Source organism: Telmatherina bonti, assembly GCF_933228915.1.
Source record: "Telmatherina bonti genome assembly, chromosome: 21".
NCBI lineage: Eukaryota > Metazoa > Chordata > Actinopteri > Atheriniformes > Telmatherinidae > Telmatherina > Telmatherina bonti.
The window spans coordinates 10,117,450-10,135,781 of record NC_136630.1 but is presented as its reverse complement, the minus strand read 5'-3'; the positions used below and the strand labels follow the sequence as shown (position 1 = coordinate 10,135,781).

The 18,332-nt window shown below is 40.9% G+C and overlaps 2 protein-coding genes across 2 annotated transcripts in view; both read right to left on the bottom strand.

Moving 5' to 3' along the window:
- Positions 1-304: 304 nt before the first annotated feature.
- On the bottom strand, positions 305-6,124 carry LOC306771937 (uncharacterized protein). Its single transcript, XM_079261273.1, has 6 exons — positions 6,011-6,124; positions 5,478-5,540; positions 3,536-4,096; positions 3,183-3,383; positions 2,980-3,109; positions 305-2,892 (listed from the first exon to the last, which is right to left on the bottom strand). The coding sequence occupies exons 3-6, from the start codon at positions 3,915-3,917 to the stop codon at positions 2,421-2,423; spliced, it is 1,185 nt and encodes a 394-aa protein (XP_079117399.1). The 5' UTR covers positions 3,918-4,096; positions 5,478-5,540; positions 6,011-6,124; the 3' UTR covers positions 305-2,420.
- Positions 6,125-12,686: 6,562 nt separating this feature from the next.
- Positions 12,687-18,332, bottom strand: part of kif19 (kinesin family member 19) — a gene marked incomplete at both ends in the record, with an annotated part of 36,434 nt that continues 30,788 nt past the window's right edge. The window contains 13 exons of the mRNA XM_079261239.1: positions 12,687-12,808; positions 12,894-13,062; positions 13,170-13,558; positions 14,216-14,339; positions 14,801-14,900; positions 14,984-15,147; positions 15,253-15,377; positions 15,471-15,741; positions 15,849-16,047; positions 16,259-16,433; positions 16,551-16,707; positions 16,835-16,957; positions 17,053-17,199. Coding sequence (XP_079117365.1) covers positions 12,687-12,808; positions 12,894-13,062; positions 13,170-13,558; positions 14,216-14,339; positions 14,801-14,900; positions 14,984-15,147; positions 15,253-15,377; positions 15,471-15,741; positions 15,849-16,047; positions 16,259-16,433; positions 16,551-16,707; positions 16,835-16,957; positions 17,053-17,199 — 2,265 coding nt within the window. The remainder of the gene's footprint in view (positions 12,809-12,893; positions 13,063-13,169; positions 13,559-14,215; positions 14,340-14,800; positions 14,901-14,983; positions 15,148-15,252; positions 15,378-15,470; positions 15,742-15,848; positions 16,048-16,258; positions 16,434-16,550; positions 16,708-16,834; positions 16,958-17,052; positions 17,200-18,332) is intronic.

The window sequence follows — 18,332 nt, the reverse complement described above, 5'->3', positions numbered from 1 at the left end:
TGGCAAAACTCTCAGGTTGACACCTCCCAAAATACAGAGCACTTCATGAAACTGCTTTTTCTTTTTTTCCCTTTTAACGCAGCTCTTTGGAGTCATTAGCCGATGCTGTTAGGACAACTGTCTGAACCTGAACCTCATGTTGCTGCACTCCATCCCTCCTTTCAAGTTGTTTTGAGGTCGTCTTCTTGTTCACGTCTTGCCTTTCTTCTCCTGTTTGTGCTCCAGCTGGCTATCTGTTCTCTCAGGGTTAATACAGAGAAAATCCTCAGTAAAGCTGCACCCTTATCCAGTAGTCGTGTGCATGTGTGTGTGTGTATCGTTAAGGTATTAGCACTTGGCTGACTCTGCTGAGTGTATTCCTACCGCCCTAAAATCTCCCATAATGCCTTTCAGCTCTAGAACATCTGAGCCAAAACAACATGGGCAGGTGGGGATCTGGCATTTGTATTTATAAACAAGTGGATTGTTAGATGGCATTTATCTAGCTCATCAGTATTTAACTGGATGAAGAATGCACTTTATAATCTACCCCTGACCTTTTCCCTTTTCCTTAAGTAAATAAATCACATCAGCAGGAACTGGGTTTTTAAAAACTACATTGTTAATTAAGTGTTTCCTCCCTTTATAGCTGTAATGAAACAGATGTTTTTATCACAAACGCCCGGTCTCAGCTTTGTAACTTACTCCGTCTCTCACATGTATGGCTAAAAGAAAAGATAAAAACATGGTAGCAAAGTAAATCTATATTTTACACAACTCTTGTAAAAACAGAAATTTGTTTTCAAAACTCTCGTCCAGATCTAGAAAGTTAATAAATACAACAAAGAACAGGAGTCACTGTACCACCAGCGAATATACATATAGACCTGACCTCTGATATTTGACACTGAGCCATGTCTGAGCACTCTCCAATGTGCTTCACTCTTCAACATGCTTACATTTGTACAAACATAACTTTGTTTAATGAGGGAAAAAAAATGACTGGATTTATTCAACCTGCATACGTGTGAAACCTGCTACTGAAGCTAAAAGGAATAATTTGATATTTTGGGATTTGCGCTTCATGGTTTAACTACGACTTTGACAAGACGTTAAGTGTGCATGTGTCAAAACCACGTAGCAGGTAAACCAAGCTTAGTGTAAAAGGCTGGAAACAGGGAAATTTTCCTCAGAGGTTTCCAAAGAAAAGAAAATCTACCATCCAGAGACAAGAAGTTGATTCTTCAGTGGAAAATAATTCAAGTATGGGTACCCGTATTTCTAGTCAGTGTAAAAACAAGTACAAAGCCACATTTTAATACCCGACAGCTGGGGAGCAGCCGAGCAAACATCCTGCTACATCATCGTTACTGATTATTTTCATACTTTAGCTTTTGTGTATACCGTAATGTACGAGATGGAAAGTGTGAGCTGTCAGCTTTAGATAGGCTGGTAGGATTCTGTTACATTTGTTCACAGCCACTTCTAGTCTTAGATATGCTTTAGTTTCTTTAAAATTGAACTGTATGAGGCTGATCTTGATACAAAGGACCCTGGCTATTCCCAGTTTATGTTTTCACACTTGATAACAAACAAACAGCTGAATAAGTCAGCTCTTTAATAGTGCGGGGCCTTAAAAAAAAAAGACAGACCAGTTTTTAACAGTCATTTTCTTGCACATATCTGATGTATTATAGCTTCTCATTTCTGCTTAAGTCTGGTAATGACCTACAAATTCATATTAGAATAGGGGATACACTGCCTACAGGGCTCTGAAGTGAGTTTTCCCACAGTTTAAACAAACAAGCAGGAAAACCAGCACAGATCAGAACCAACATGCTGATGAGGATGGAGTCAGCGGTCAAGTGTTTCCACAACATACTGTACGTGATGTATTTACGTGATACTTTAAAATACTGTACCTTGTCATCATGCGACATTTCACTCTTTAAAGCCACCAAATTCTGCCGACAGGAACTGTCAGTTTTCTTTGCTGAACATAACATTTTTTGGTCTGCTGTTATCTGTTCAACAATCTCAATAAGAGTTCATTCTTTTTAAAAACCATTTATCCCTTTTTTATAAAACACTATTACTTTGCTACTGATTAAAACTAAATGTCACAACTTTCAGTTATAAAAACTATTCCTTAAACCTGGATTTTAAGATGTGGAGCTCAGTTATTATTTCTTATGCAAAGCCCTACCCTTCCATTTTGCAATTCAGGGAATACGCTGTAGTGACCATCCAGTTTTTCAACTAGGACGTTGAAGAAGTCGAGAAAAGAGGCATCTGCTCAAGCTACATGAATCAAAAACAGAGGGAGAAGTTGAGAAACTGGAGTGGGAACATGACATGATGCAACTCTGATGTGGTATTTTTTCATCAAGTCATTAGAAACCTGACTATAACTGTAACTAAGTCTTCAAAATGATCAGGTGTTAAACATCTCCACCTGCACTGAGACCACTCGAAACAGTCTCGTAACCCACGGAGACCAGCGTGAGGACATTATTCTCCATGTCTTCTGCTTTGTTCTGCTCTGCTTGCGCCTCACCAGGGACAGAAGTTCCAGTCTCTGACCTCGTCTTCTTCCTGGCTCTGGCTCGGACCTTCGCTTTTGAAAGGATCTTCCCGTGCTCCTTCAGACCTCCAGACATCTTGAGAAGCTTCTCGCTGTCAGTCGAGTGGATTTTGCGGTGACGTTTGCGGATGCGACGTGAAGATAGACCCGAGTCTGGTGGATCTGAAGCTGCAGCACCAGACAGGATGCGGATCTGCTGTTCGATCACCATGACGATCATGTCCAGTGCGACGTCCAGCATTCCAAGGCCGAGGCCGTGTGTGACGTTGTCAAACTCCCTGCTGTTAACTGGATCCTTGAAACATTTTCTCATGTCCTCAAGGTGGTTTCTAGTAGGCAGAGCAGGGCGTTAGAGATTCACAATCTAGTTATTGTAATGATTTTAATAAAAAGAATGAACTGAAGGAAATTCATACTTAGTTTCAATAATTTTGGACCAATGCTGAACTGTGTTTGTCTCAGGGATGAGCTGTTTGGCCATGTTGCCATAGTCGATGTAATCATGTGCAAAATCTTTCATGTCTTCACACAAAGCTCTGGTGTCACCTAAAAAGACAAGAATTTCATTAAAAAGGCCGTAGATTTTTTCTAAACTCCACAAACTCTTCATGCCAGTCACCTTCAGTGAGTTTAGAGAACGAGGAGGATACGGAGGTAGTTGTGCTTGGTGTGAGGCCGAGGACATTAAGTGACTCCAGAAGTGTTTTTTTGCTGGCTGGGCCTCTGCTGACCCGAGTGTATGCTGCCAAGGATCGCAGGGACATCTTCTCTGGGGCCTGCAGGCGCCTTTTAATTTCATCATATGAGAGGAGATGTTTCCCTGAGGAGAGGAAGGCACAAATTAACCCAGCAGGGTTGGAATTTACCAGCATATGACAGCTATAGAACCGTTAACAAAACAACAATACAAGTAAATATTTGATTGCAACCGTAAAGTTCTCACAGACTAAGTTCACAAAAACGGACACTTACGAGCCTTAGATCCTTTCATGTTGGGGTCCAGGAGTGATGACACCTCTGCAAATGGCATGTGGCTGATGGACTCTGAATTTGTGCTTGAGTTTGGGGGCAACTCCTGATTCTGGGACACATCCTCAGCCTGGTCTGGGGCAGAAACCTGCATCTGAGGCTGAATGTTGTGTATTTCAATCTGGTTCTGCTCTAGTGGAGCCTCACCCTGTTCCTGAGGGAGCACTAATGTGTTTTCAGACAAACCCTGCAGGCCCATGTCCCCTTGTGCAACACCACTGCCTTGCTCTGAAGACACTTGAAAAATTCCCATAACTGGTTTTACCACTGTGAAAAGCATGTTCCCCTGGGCGTCCAGGCCCACCATCCGAGCAGACGGGTCCATGTCGCTTCTGAAATCTCAATTCTCCAGCTGCAAAAGAAATCTTAAATGGCAACGACTAAAGCTGACCTGAAAAAAGGGAAACATTGGCTGAGTTTCTCTATGTGGGTGAAGAATAAAAAACTGTTTAATCCAGTTTCATGATTCTTATTCACTCATGGCAACATCACAGCAAAAATTGTCTGAAAAAGAAGAAAAGATACACAAACTTAGTGTCTGAGAGATGCATTGTATTGTTTTTCACTTTAAACTAATTACAATACAAGTAGTAAATGTTGCAAAGTGGAAGTTTCAGTGACTGAAAACGGATTTATTTGGGATATAACGCTTCCGTACAGAACCCAGAGTAAAGATACTCTCTCTGGATGTGCTCAGAAAGGTGTTTTCAGTCGCATGAACAACTACTGATAGTATTTCTGCAGTTAGCAGTATTAGCCCACTGTGTCTGTATGATCAGGAGCAGCTGAAACACTCAGTTACAATAAAAGAACATTGATTAATGTAGTTATCGGGGCTCTGGAAGTACTAACCGGGTACTTCGAAAGGTCAGTGGAGTGAACCCCTGGCACTTTAAAGCAACACTGGTGATGCCAGACAAATCTGTCTACTGTATTTAGACATTATTTTGTATAAAAATGGCAGTTTAACAACATCCTTGAACCACATGGTTAAAGTTTCCAGACACTTTTTTAAGTCCACTGTGAGAAATTCGTGTTTCCAGAATGATGCAGGCTCACTTTTATTCTTAGAAATACTTTCACTGCTTGGCCAATCATACTCCCTGTCAGTTTGTCTTTACAAAAGCTTGAAAACAGACACACAATCCTAATAAGAAACACATATGCTGCAGATATCCAAGAAGAAGTTATGGTGCATTTTCGGGTTTTTTAATTTCAGTGTCTGGGGCACTTCAGTATACTTCAGGGCATCTGTGAACAACAGAACTCCCAGAATAAAAAAAAAAAAAAAAAATAAAAAAATAAAAAAGTGGTACTATATTTTAATCTCACAATTTATATCCTTTCTCTGACCGAAATACACCAATGTTATTAGTTGACTATCGCCCATATATTATTGTGTCTGAATTGTAGCTGTCCTTGGAAGATGGTCTTGTACTCCAAATGACATTCCCGACTAACAGATCCAGAGAGATGACAACATTGACCAACATCATTCAAGATGAACTCATCTTAAGTGAAAATTTAACTCAGGGTCATCACATCCTCTGTAAAAAAAAAAACAAAAAAACAAAAAACAAAAACTATCTAGCTTATCAACTAACAGTTTAAAAGCTAAAATGTAAGCCTGACAGTTTTAAAACAAAGAAATATGTGAAGACTGTCCTCATAACTGAATGTCAGTCTGTATGAAGGTCGTGGCTTCAAGAAGACTGGAGACTAAACACTTAAGATAGTGTTTGTGGCAAAACACTGATGTTCCCAGTACTTAGTCCCTAAATGCTGAGGGAGTTTCGATCCCCCACGTGCTCCATCTATAGGAATACACAACTTCATAGTATAGCAGGTAAAATTAAATATATTACTGTGCAAAAATCAGACTTACAAGGCAGGTAATGATGGAAGTTACAAGTATCGGCGACCTTTCTCCTCTGTTACTATGACAGACCTGTGAAGAAACTTATGTATTGAAAACTAATCAAATAGACAGCTAAATATTCCAGATTGAATCCTAAACACATCAGGCGTACGTGAGTGATGCACGGTTTGAGTCTCGCGCCAGTGCGTGAGACTCTCTTTGATGCGCTAACTAAAACTTTTAAAATATAACCTAAATATCAAATAGTATCATTTTCTGTTAACAATTCTAGACAAAAGGAGTCGGTATTGTTGTGAAATTTGGTTTGTAGATATGAAGCAAAGCCCACTAAACTCTAAGCTAAGAATGACATAAATTATATCAAAACGAAGGAATTCAAGGAAACTAACATTCATCATGGCCGACAGCCTTTGGGCTCGCCTTTTTGCTATCTAGCAGGCCTGAAACATAAAATGAATAAAACTGGAGTTTAACATCTGATTCAAGCAACGGCATTAGCCTGAACTTTGTATGCAAGTAGTAACGGCTGTCTCACTCACCGAGGTGCCGTCTGTTTTTCCCTAAAACGATACTGATCCTAGAACGGTCCGAGTCGAAGCAAGCAACATTTCTCATTCTTCTCTGCTGTTGCTTCGGCGGGTTGCAAATCAGCCATACATGCACGACCGCCCGGAACAGTAATCCCGCCTCTCATTGGTCAATTTACGAGTTGACCGCACTCAAGGCGGTTTATCATTGGACAAAAATCTAGACGACGGAAACAAAGGGGCGGTACTTCCGTCTCTGTCAAACAGTGGTATTCAGTATTATAAGAACATATTTATTCATTTAGTTTAGCATAACAGCTTAATGACCCAGATTAAGTTTTTGATTAACTTCTATCACATTTGCCCAGAGTTGTTTAATCAATTGTGTCTTAACTTTTTTAATTTTAGTGATGAAACAACAAAGTGTGTTCAGCGAGAGGCTTCTTCAGGTCCGCTGTAGGACTGAAAAGATACAGAAGATCATTCCTGCCAGCAGCCATCAGCCTCCGGAAAAAGACCTCCTCTAGTTAATTATTATCTACTACAATATTGAATTTCCCTTTGGGGATTAATAAAGTATTTTTCATTTCATTACATGTTAAGCACATAAGAACTTACACATTTACTCAAAAAATCAGTGGCACAAAAAAGTTTGTCTGTTGTAAGTGGTACAGGTTCACTGGTTGTCACACTGTGCATTTACCTGGGAAGTTCATCAGTTTTATCCTTTTCCAACCAGTTGCACTGTTCACCATCTAGTGGACATTTTGAAACATGTCAGTGGAAGGTTTTCAATATTAGTTGACAGGTTAATGTCACTTCCAGTGTCACTGCATACTGTATCTATATAATTCTGCTATGTAGGCGGTACAAAAAAAGGCTACTCATGCCATAAATCTAGCTTGTTTCACTTGAATAATATATTTAAGAAGACAAAATGGAAAAATTAATTCTCACAATCTTTTTAAACCATTTTAAAATCATAGAATATTTCCACAAATACATGAGCACTGTCCAGTAATACATACTTAATTCTTTTTTTTTTTTCCTTGTTAGCATGCCATTGCCACTTTACAGCATTTATAATTTTTTCTACATAAAAAAGTCATTAGATTTTGTTTAAGTTTGGAGTCATTAGGCCTTCTCTTCTTCATAACGTCGTCTGAATATACATATGCATTTAACTCTCAGAGGAACTAATGTAAAATCTTGTTCTAAAAGTAATACGATGTAGCTGCTACAGTGTAAGGCAAAAGTTATTAAGGGGGGAACATAGGTAAGGGACTTAGCCTAGAGCCCAAAGCTAACATCCAGGCTGTTCAGCCAATAAATTTAGATTCAAACTTTCACATGCAATTATGGTTCCATTCCAGATGACACCATGTACATCTTTATAAAACAGCTCAGTGGACTTTGTTTGGACAATTTAAAGAGCAGTTTTCAAACTTTTGTGAGAAATACATCTTTAAATTCTTTAGATTTTTTGCAAATCAAGTGTTTGGCAGTGAATATTTTGTGTCTTATTAAAAATCCAATTTGACCTGCATAAGCTATCACTCAAATTCCATTTAGGAATGTGATGCTATAGGAGCATAGATTACTTTTTTTTTTTTTAAACTTTGTACTAAAAAGTCAGAACCTCTCCCCACCCAACCAACATTACTTAAGAAAGGAAAACTAGATATAGGGAAGCTAAAATATAGGAAAACTAAAATAGAAAAAAAGAAAGTCAAAGTCAAACTAGATGAGTGTTTCTCAATTCCGGTCCTCAGGCCCCCCTGCCCTGCCTGTTTTAAAGGCAACCCTACTTTAACACACCTGAATGAAATAAAGGGCTCATTAACAGGCTGCAAAGAACTTGATAAGGAAGTTCAATAAATGTGACTCAGGTGCTTTTGAGGAGGATCATGTCTAAAACAGGCAGGCACGGTGGCCTGAGGACTGGAATTGAGAAACACTGAACTCGATCAACATCCAAGAGAAACTAGTCATTTACACAGAGAAACCAGCAGAGGGCGAGCTTGTAACATAAAACTAATATCTAACAGTTTATATGCAGTCCTGATCAAAATCTTAAGACCATTTGAAAAATTGCTAGAATTTATCTTTGCATATTTACATCTCAATGAAATTTTAAGTAAAGTTACAATATGCAAAAGCAAGAAGGGAGAGTGTAAAAAAAAGCACTTTGAAAAAGTAATTTATTGAAAACAACACTTTAACTGAAATAGGCTGTTTATCAGCTGATCAAAAGTTTAAGACCACAGACTATAAAAATCTAAATGTGCTCAAAATGCTTATTTTCGGTTTTTACACGGTCATGCCCTCCTGATGGCGAAAGCTAAAAAGCCTTCTCTTCTTGAAATTGGTCGGATGGTTGAGTTGCATAAGCAATGCCTCTCGAAGCGTGCCATCGCTGCTGAGGTTGGACCAAGTAAGACAGTTGTTTTCAATCTTGTTAAAAATCCTAAGCATTATGGAACAAAAAAAGTCAAGTGGTATGCCCAAAAAAATTACACCTGCGCTGAGCTGGAGGATCCGATTGGCTGTCTTTCAAGACACAGGGCGGTCCTCGACCCAGAATAAGGCTCTTACTGGTGCCGACTGCAGCACAATAACCATCACACTCCATCTGCAAAGGGTTTCAAAAACAAAAGATGGATTCACAGACCTTGTACACTTTGCCAGGGAGCATCGAACATGGGATATGAAAGGTGGAAAAAAGTTTTATTCTCTGATGAGAAACATATTAAACTTTGATGGTCCAGATGGCTTCCAACATGACTAGCATCACAAGGAGATCCCACCTGAGATGTTTTCTACACGATCTGGAGTGCTTTTTCACTCAGTGGATCACTGGAGCTTCAGGTGGTGCAGGGTCGTCAGACACAAGGCCGGATTATCCAATGGGCATTATGAGCACCTGGAGCCCATGTGGGGCCCACATAAGGAAAACACCAGCAGTTTGGACATAAAACAAAATGTACATAAAAGCCAGATAGTTACACCACAGCATCCAGTGTGTTGTTATTGGTACCACTGGCTAAGAGATGTTAGAAATGTCGTTTCATAGTGTATCATTCACAATTTTCACAATGTTGCAGTGGGGAAGGGGGCCCCTGGAACACTCTGGGCCCAGGGGTCTGTGTACTTTTAATCCAGCCCTGGTCAGACGGCGGCTGGTTATGTGCAGATGTTGTAGCAGGCATCCCTCGTGACTGTGGGGATGCCTGCTGTGTGGTAACAGCTGTGTTTTCCAACATGGCAATGCTGCAGTTCACAATGCTGGCTTGACAAGGACTTCATCAGGGGGAACAACACACTCTTTTGGACCATCCTGCATATTTCCCTGATTTAAATCCCATAGAAAACATTTGGGGATGGATAGCAGGGGAAGTTTATAAAAATGGCCATCAGTTTCAGCCAGTTGATGCCCTTTGTGAAGCCATCTTCACCACTTGGAGCAATGTGCCCACTAGCCTCCTGGAAACCGTCGCATCAAGCATGCCCAAACAAAATGTTGAAGTGATTAACAAGAACGGTGGAGCTACACATTACTGAGTCCTACTAAGAACATTTTATGTTCTGGTTTGGAGAGGTTTTTTTTGAGTGAAGGTCTTAAGCCTTTGATCAGCTGATAAACAGCCTTTTTCCAGTTTAATTGTTGTTTCCAATGAATTACTTTTATAGTGCTTTTGGTGACACTCCCCCTTCTTGCTTTTGCATATTGTAGCTCTACTTACAATGTAATTGAGATCCAAATATGCAAAAGGTGAATTCTAACAATATTTCAACTGGTCTTAAGATTTTGATCATAACTGCATTTCTTTAATTTTTAAAATGACTATGTATCCATTATAAATAAATTAAAAAAGAGTTTTCTCTTTACCTAACTGATATTGTGCTGATTTTAATTTGGATGAGGTTGTTTGTGTTGTTAAGATTACAAAGACTTATTGTTTACTTTACAGCAGTCTTTTTCTAGTTAAAAAATAATCTACAAAACAGGTAGAATATATCTTCTGTTGCTTGAGCTAATTGATTCTAATATTATATCTTCTTACCATGTTCTGAAGTAATTCATCGTGAATCTTAAGCTGCACAGTTAAAGCAATGTATTGAGTTTTCTATGTTCCTCACATTATTTGTCCATCAAAAATTTGTTTTATTTTCTTTTTCTTCTTTCTGAAAAGTTTTACCTGCTATAATTGCACTCGTGTGTTTTAGGATTATTACTGAAAACCATTAAATCCCTCTGCTTCTCTGTAGTTGCACGGTAGGAGTCTTCAAGTGATGATTTTAGTGATTCGTGGTTATTATATAGAGAATGTTTCTAGTGTTTTTTTTATACACGGTGATGTGTGGTTTAATTTATTAACTATAATATAAAATGGAAACATATATTGATCACTTTGCAGCCTTGTTGTAGGTATTCCACAGAAACTGTCCAGTTATTGAGGTTATGATGTCAGTCACTATAATAAATCTTTTCTTATATTTAACTTTTATAATAATTTCTAGGTAGTTCCTACATAATAAGTACAATGTTGCCACACTATTACAAAAAATGTTTACCATGCAGTTAAATTAGTTTCTGTCAGCAGTGTAGTTTAGGTCCATTATTGCCCTGTAACTTAAGTTCTAGAGTATTATTACCAGTAAAATACTCAGTCTTACTACCAGGATGTAACCAGGTTATTATTTTGGTAACTACAGGGTAGTAGCCCAGTTATTACAAGCTTATTGAAGGGTAAAGACCTGAATATTACCAACATGTTACGACACTACATTATTATTACCAAGCTGTAATGTAAAGTGCTACAATGACCCCATTTACAGAAACAGGACCGACTGTGAGGGCCGTGTTTTAATGCAACCTTAGACACCTTCTTTGCACCTTTCAGATGGGAAAATGAAACAGCAAATATGATAAAACAGTCAAGCCCAGTTGGGGAAATATGGGGTGAAATTTTTTGCTGATATTGACTAAAATAGGTTGTTATTTTTGCTTTTTTGTTTCTTTGAAATGTCCTAAGTGTTTTGTTGCACTTTTCTGTAATGCTTTTAATGATTAACGTGAAGCACTTTGCGTTTTCTTGTAGATGAAATTTACTGTACAAATAAATCTACCTGGGCTGTTCCTCCTCAGTTAGTCCTCTTCTGGGTGTTCCCGATGATTCTCTGCTTTGTTTTTAGACAGAAGCCATGACATGTTTTCTGTAAAGTTTCCTTACAGGTGTATTTGCTGGTTGTCTGGTTTTTCGGTTTGGCTTTTGTTTGTACAGCTGTTGCTGTTAGTCTTCGGTGATTTAGTCTCCTTTTCTCTTTTGTTCACTCCCCCTTCTTTTGTTCCCATTGTTGGGTCGTACATTAGCATTTTGCAATACCAAAATAAAAAAAAAGGAACAATAATGCTTAAGTATGAAGGACACCCTTGTATCTATAAAGCAGCTCCTTCTTTACTACAACACAGCAACCAGAACAAGAGAAAAAAAATGTTTCTTTCTCTATAATGTTGGGATTTGACCTATAATGATGCGAATAAAGTTGTTTTTTTCCCCTTCCTTTCCTGCAAACATACAATGCATCTGACGGTGAACTGGAAAATAAGCAGCAAGTTACACAGTTCATCTCAATTTATTTAGGTACAAAAAAAAAAGTACAAAATGAAAAATAAAAAGTAGTAATTATGAAAAAAATTTCAACATCAATGAAGAAAAGGCAACAGTTAAATAATCAATTAAAAACACTACTCAACTAATCTGAAAATAAACAAACAAAATAAAAACATCTTGTGCTTTACTGTCATTCTACACTAATCTCACATTTAAAAAGTGAATTTTTGGTGCGGAAATGCAGAGACCTGGGGTGTGCAGGGACACAATACAGAATCCACAAGCACACAATTAGTCAAATAGTTCAGTTTTTTCCTCAAATATGTAACATATAAAAAAAAACTCACTACAAGAAACAGTTATACTGACATATTTTGACAATAGGCCATAGCTCAGTGTACATTCACATTGTTAGTATTTTTATCTGCTAGTGTTTCCCCCCCAATTCATATATACATCATCACTGTGATGCTGAGCCTGATACGGATCCCCCAACTGCTACAAACACCGTATACACTCACGGAGAGCAAACATTAGTAGTCTTGTACATCGTCCTGACTTGACAAAACACAAGTAAACCAGAAACACAGCGACATAAAGTGAAAACACTTGACAGGAAAGAACATGTATTTTTGGCGTCTGTAGACTTGTGGGTCTCAGAGCCTGTCGGCGCCATCCCTCTGTGTCCACAGCACAGCTTATCGAGCAGGGCAGGATCCCTGCTCTGGTCTTCAAGGCCCACTGACCTGCAGGCTTTTGATGCTTCCCTGCTTCAACACACATGACTCAACTTTATGGCTCAAGAGCAAACTTGTGCAGAGCTTCTCAGAGATCTGTTTCCTTTTAAATCAGGTGTGTTGCAGCAGGGAAACATCTAACACCTGCAGGATAGTGGAGCTTGAGGACCAGGGTTGGGGATTGCTTGCAGCAGGACACGTCCATGTTTGCTCAGTGTCTCGTTTCATGTCCGTCACTGATGCCTTCAGTGTTCACTGTAACGTAGAGGCTCCAAGTGTCAGAGAGTTTTCACCCCTCCGGCTCAGCTGGTTGGGATGTTGGTGCTGGTGTTGGACTCAGTGTCTGCGTGTGCGTTGAGCGCCTGTGGTGGTGACGTACAGGAGGGGCTGTGGCTGCCGGAGCTGAGGCGTTCGCTTCAGGTTATTCATGCTGGCTGTGGAGGAGTCAGCGTTTGAGCCTGTGGGAGGAAAAAATAAAACAAGCTCAACAGAGAGGTCACGAGTTAGAAAGGACATTCTCCACTGGTAGTGGTAATGGTTTACCAGTTTGCTGGGTGTTGTGAGGAGGCCTGACTTTGGCGAGAGGAGGGACCCCTCTGTATTGAGGTCGCAACATGGGGGCCTGGGGTTGGCCATTAATGTGGAGATGAGGGTCTGACGTGCTGTCCAGAGTGCGAAACCTCTGAGCTGTGGTTGTCTTTGTTTGAGGCAGCTACAACAAAGACGAGGAAGACTTTAATAACTAATTATTTCGGACGAAGTTGATAAATACTAAATATGTAAACAAGATCTGCTGCTGTAAGATACGAAAACACCTACTGCTTGCCCGGTGACTTCAAACGAACGCGAGCGCCTCTTCTTACGACGAGCTTCAAAGTCCACTTCTCGAGGTGTTTGGGTCTTGGTGGCAGCCTGGCGGTAACGAGGTCGTGTCCAGGTCACCTGCAGGCCAGGTCCTTCCCCGGTGCTGCTGGACAGGTTGTCATCTGAGGTGGCGTGTCTCAGCTCAGGGCTGGGCTGCCGGCCGCGTCGCATCGGCAAACCTCTTGGGGGCGCCTCGCTCAAAGAGAGGCTGCTTTTCTGCTTTTTGGGGTCCAGAGGAGAGGGGGCGTGGGGTAACCGCAGGGCGTCCACCTCCAGGGCTTTAGAGCGTCGACGGGCTGCTTTCACGACAATGTTCTGGACTCCTCTCAAGATCTGTTGCCGCTCTGCAGATACGAAGAGAAATATCTGTTAAACTGCATCGTTATAGAAACACCGGCGAGGAACTTCGGCTTAACAGGAAAACAAAGCTGCAAATCAAAAATGTTGCCTGAAAGGCACTGATGTTTTTGTTTTCTTCTTTTTTCCCTTGACTTGCATGTATTATAAACATCTATGCAAGTTTTCCTCGCAGTGAGAAAAATTGACTGAGAACAGTAACTGAATAAATCATGCAGAGAATAATGATTCAAAGCAAATTCTCCTGCAGCGAAACGCCTGTTTGAACCGATATTATGCTCAACACGGCTGTAATGGTTGTTTCTGTACAAAAAGGTGTTTCTGCCACTGAGGAAGGAACTTCTCCACTCATGAAAATTTACTTGAAATGTTAAGAAAAAGTTCCCCAATAAGCCAATCTAACAAATAGACTGAAAACTAACACAGAACTAACAACTGCAGTCTCTGATAAAATATTCTTGCAGGATTTATTTAGCTCGGAAATAAGAAAAAAATGGATTTACTCTCGGCTTCCTTCTACCCGAACACAACCAACAAAAACCTTTTAAAATGTGCTCAGGTTACCGTCGAAGCTGCCAAACAATTCTCTGATTCCCGACCTCTGCTGACCCACAATGAATAATGCACTCAAAGGAGCATCTTACCAATTCGTGAAAGGGGGATATCAGTCCCGGCCTCGCTGCTCTCTGGTGATGAGTCCAGGTGGCTGCTGACACTGTGGCTCAGATGGCTGTAGCTCAGGAAGCTGTCAGGAGCCAGAGGCTGCAGCTGCAGGCAGGACATGCAGAGTCGCTCATGTGATCTGGCATTAACCACAGTTCTTCGCTTTCCGTCAGTCAGCCTAACTTAATCAATTCTGCACCTCCAAAATCCAATTTTACAAAAGGACATTTGGAGCCTGGAGCAAGTAATGTTTACTTCATCTTCGCATCTCCGATGTATGTTTAAAATATGAAAAATAGATGTAAATGTAGTTCTAAACTTGGTAAAATGAAAGAAAAAACATCAACTTGGTCACAGGAGATTCTTCTAATCAGGTTTGTGGGTTGAAAATGAGAGTCAAGAACTGTATGATATCGATTAAAATAGAGAGGCTTGGTGCTTGAAGTTAAAAAAAAAAAAGAAACATGCGTGATCGGACTGTATTAATTCATAGTACAAAGACCTCTCAGGGCAGGCATCTGAAGTGCAATAATTCAGAGCAATTAGTAAGATAGGAGAGTCCTTACCTCTCTGTTGCCCTTCCCGTTAATGTGGATTGGAGGTGGGGTCATTACAGCCGAGTTCTTCAACTGCCTGGCATGAGGGCTGCTCTTGAAAACTTTGTCTCTGAAGGAGATAAAAGGAAATGAAAAGTGAGAAATGTTTGATAAATTCTGATTATGAATAGTTGAAAAGATAAATCCTCTTACGGCTCGGGCTCTGGCAAAATGGGAGGCAAGGTGTGTCGACGCATTTTGGCTTGACCTCGTCTGTTATCGGAGCACATGTTGCGAACGCTCTCCTGGTCTGAGTCCAGGTCCTGCATGTTGTCGCGACCCTGAGCGGCTAGGGTGATCTTTGGAAGAGATCCCTCCTGGAAATAAAAACACAGAAAGTATTTGTGTCAGAGCTCATCTTGTCTCTCTTATCTATATTTAAGTGTGTTAATTAATTAATTGATTTGTCCTGCTGCTGTTACCTTGATGGTGTGTCTGGTGGTTGCTTTGTCCAGGGCCATGGCTCTGTCCAGTTTCCTCTCATCCAGCTCTCTCATGTACATATCATACAGCTCCTGGAGGTGTGGCGGTACATGCAGGCTGTGATCTGAAACACCAAAAGAGATGCATATTTAGAGAAAACTGAAACAGATTTGAACCAAAAACACAAGAATCAGAGTGAAAACGCTGACAACCGCACCATCGATGAACTGCCTCTGCCGCTGGATGATCTCGTCACACAGGTGTCTGTGCTGCTCAAAGCGCTGCACCACAAAGTTTTTCTGCCTGATCACGTTGTCTTTGAGCAGCGCGTGGGACTGCATCTCGGCGTTCTCGATCTCCAGCTCGTGGACCTTGCATAGAAGGCCCAGGACCTCCCGCTGCTCCTCGGAGCTCACCCGCCGAGGCAGCAGCTCCTCCAGGCGTCGGGCTTGCTCTCGAAGCTGCAGAAACCTGTGCTCCAGCAACGCCTTAAAGAACGCAAGTCACAAGTCAGCGGGTTCAGGAGTGTGCAGCGAGCAAGACGCTGCAGAAGCGTTCAGTTACTCTCATCATGCTGACAGACAGTCAGTCCCACCTTTTGCTTTTTAATCTTTTTCTGTTCGGCCATTAGTGTGACCAGGTTTTCTCGAGCCACCGCCACCTCCTGCGTCTCTGTGCTGTCTGGGGGAGATTCCGGCGAATCCGAATCCTTCTCGCTTTCGTCCTTGTTGACACTCTCCTTCCTCCTTTCAGCGCGCCACTTCCTTCTACGCCTGCTCCGCTCTTGCTCCCAACTAAGAGAGAGAGAAACAGTTCTTGTCAGAGATAATAACCACCTGAAAACACAATTCTTAAACACTATACTCTGCTTTGAGTTTGGAATTTTTAGCTATTTTTCCCCAGCTTACTGAAATCCTGAATGATCCGCTCAGGATTAGTGTTTCGAGCTATCAGTGGAAAGAAATACATAAAAAAAATCAATAAGTAAAAATCCTAAACACTGACTCTGCAATGATTAGAAGATGTTTGGAGGTATCGATCTGGATCTCCATGTTGCTGTTCTCCAGCTCCATCAGGCTCTTCCGGATCTCCATCTGCTGGCGGAAGGCATCCAGAAGCTGCTCCCTTAACTGATCCATCTCTGCCCGGCTCTGCTGGCTGGAGTGGGCCTGTACCTCTGCTGTAAGTGGGGAGAGGTGAAAAGCAGAGAGTAAGACAGAAACTAATAGAAAGCACCACGTTTTTAACAGGCTTCGCTGCAAGGCTTAAAAAGTGCATTTTCTTTAAATAACGTCACCCTGGATGTTGCGGATGTCAGCTCGGTCTGGGTTTGTCTGCCGGCTAGCCTGATCCGCGATCTTCTTCTTCAGGCGCTGGATCTCGCAGCGCAAGTCTGAGATGATGCTAGTGTACTGAGCAATGTGGTATGACACATTTATCAGGTTCTTCTTCACCTGAAGCACACAGCCACAAGAAAAAATGACAAGATTTTAGGCAGACCTGGAAACTTTGCAGAAGAAAAAACTATAAAAAAAAGTCTTATCATTTAAACTGAAGTATATTTCCAAGTTCTGAGCTTACCCGTGTCCGAATGCTTTTGGCACGGTCTGCGTATGTCAGCGTGTTACGAGACTCCTCAAAAGCTATAGAGGCAGGGCTAATGTGGGCTATCATGACCGTCCTGCTGTTCCCACCCAAAGAGTCCTGTTGTTCAGATGAGAAGCACAATGATGGTTGGAATGAGCGCAGCAGGAAATCTAAAGTGATCTAAACAGTATCTTCCTGACAAGCCGCAGTACCTTCAGGAGGCGAGTCAACTTGCTGTCTCGATAGTTGACGTACTTGTTTCCGTTTTTGTCGCTCAAGGCGTTTATGCAGTTGCCCAAAGCCAGGAGGGAGCGGTTGATGTGGGCTCCTTCTTTCAACCGCTGACCTCTATTCTGAGTCTGAAAGATGAGACAGATGAGTGTGAAAACCTCTGAACCCAAAGTAGTTTTTGATGCTTCATACCAGTGATGACAGATATAAAAGCCCACAGGAAATTAATTATGATGGATGTGGGGAATAACATGCAACAGAGGCAATCAGCGCAACTTTTCAACTAATGGTCTTTGACTTCAAGACAAAGGTTAAAGTTACAGATACATTATATTCTCTCATTTCCAGTCTTGGCCAGTTAATGGCATGACCTCCTATGTTGGCCCCGCTGGTGCTGAAATTCTCCCTTTGCACTCATTTGATAAATTCTCTTCTCTGCTCGTTTATTACTACGAAACTGCTTTCTTCATCAGTTGCACAGATGTGATTATTTCACTCATCTTCTGCTGCATGTTCATTTCATGATGTGTCACACTTTGGTAAAAAAGCAACATTGACTGCTATCGTTGACAAAAAATCCAGCTATCTGACTGCTTAAGCAGGAAGTCAGACAAAAAAAGAAAGAAAAGAGAAAATAAACAGGCTTGACCTTGTCTTCATCATCTGATGGCTGGCTTACATACCTGACAACATTCCCAGCATATGAAATTAAAAGAATTCTCCTTATTCTTTTGATCTTTTTTTTTTTTTTTTAACCTTTTTTTATTTTATGTATAACACAAAAATACATTTTTTCTCACTTGGCAGCAACAGAAACAAGCTGAAAACAGCAGTCTGCACATCAAACTGATACGAAGCAACACAACCTTTCATTTGGGGTCATGGTTCTGGAAAAGAGACGTCTGTAAAGACGTACAAAGAGGACCTGCAGCAGGATGCCACATCACCCGCTGTGATGTGTGATAGCCAGTGCAGCACATGATGCTACAGATGATCAAATCAGAGACTGTAAACTACTAAATATTATTGTATACAACAATACAACATACTACCATAATTACTTGTAAAACATCCGTCTCCTGCAGCTGTGCAATAGATTTGGTAAAAAGGAAGCATGAAGGGACATGAAATGAAAATCTGGTGGTGTATTAAGTCTATAACCAGCCCAGCAGCTTGGAGTCATCTTAGTTTTAACAGACCCTCAGTCTTTTGGAATATACATAGCGAAAATCCCTCAGTGTAGCACAATTATCCACAAAGA

Bases quoted from the DNA above. Each gene is read 5' to 3' on its own strand.
- LOC306771937 (XM_079261273.1), bottom strand. From the start codon at position 3,917: ATGGACCCGTCTGCTCGGATGGTGGGCCTGGACGCCCAGGGGAACATG. The intron at 3,384-3,535 runs GTAAGTGTCCGT...TCCTCTCCTCAG, and splicing joins CATGAAAGGATCTAAGGCTC to GGAAACATCTCCTCTCATAT. The intron at 2,893-2,979 runs GTATGAATTTCC...TCTGCCTACTAG, and splicing joins TCCAAAATTATTGAAACTAA to AAACCACCTTGAGGACATGA.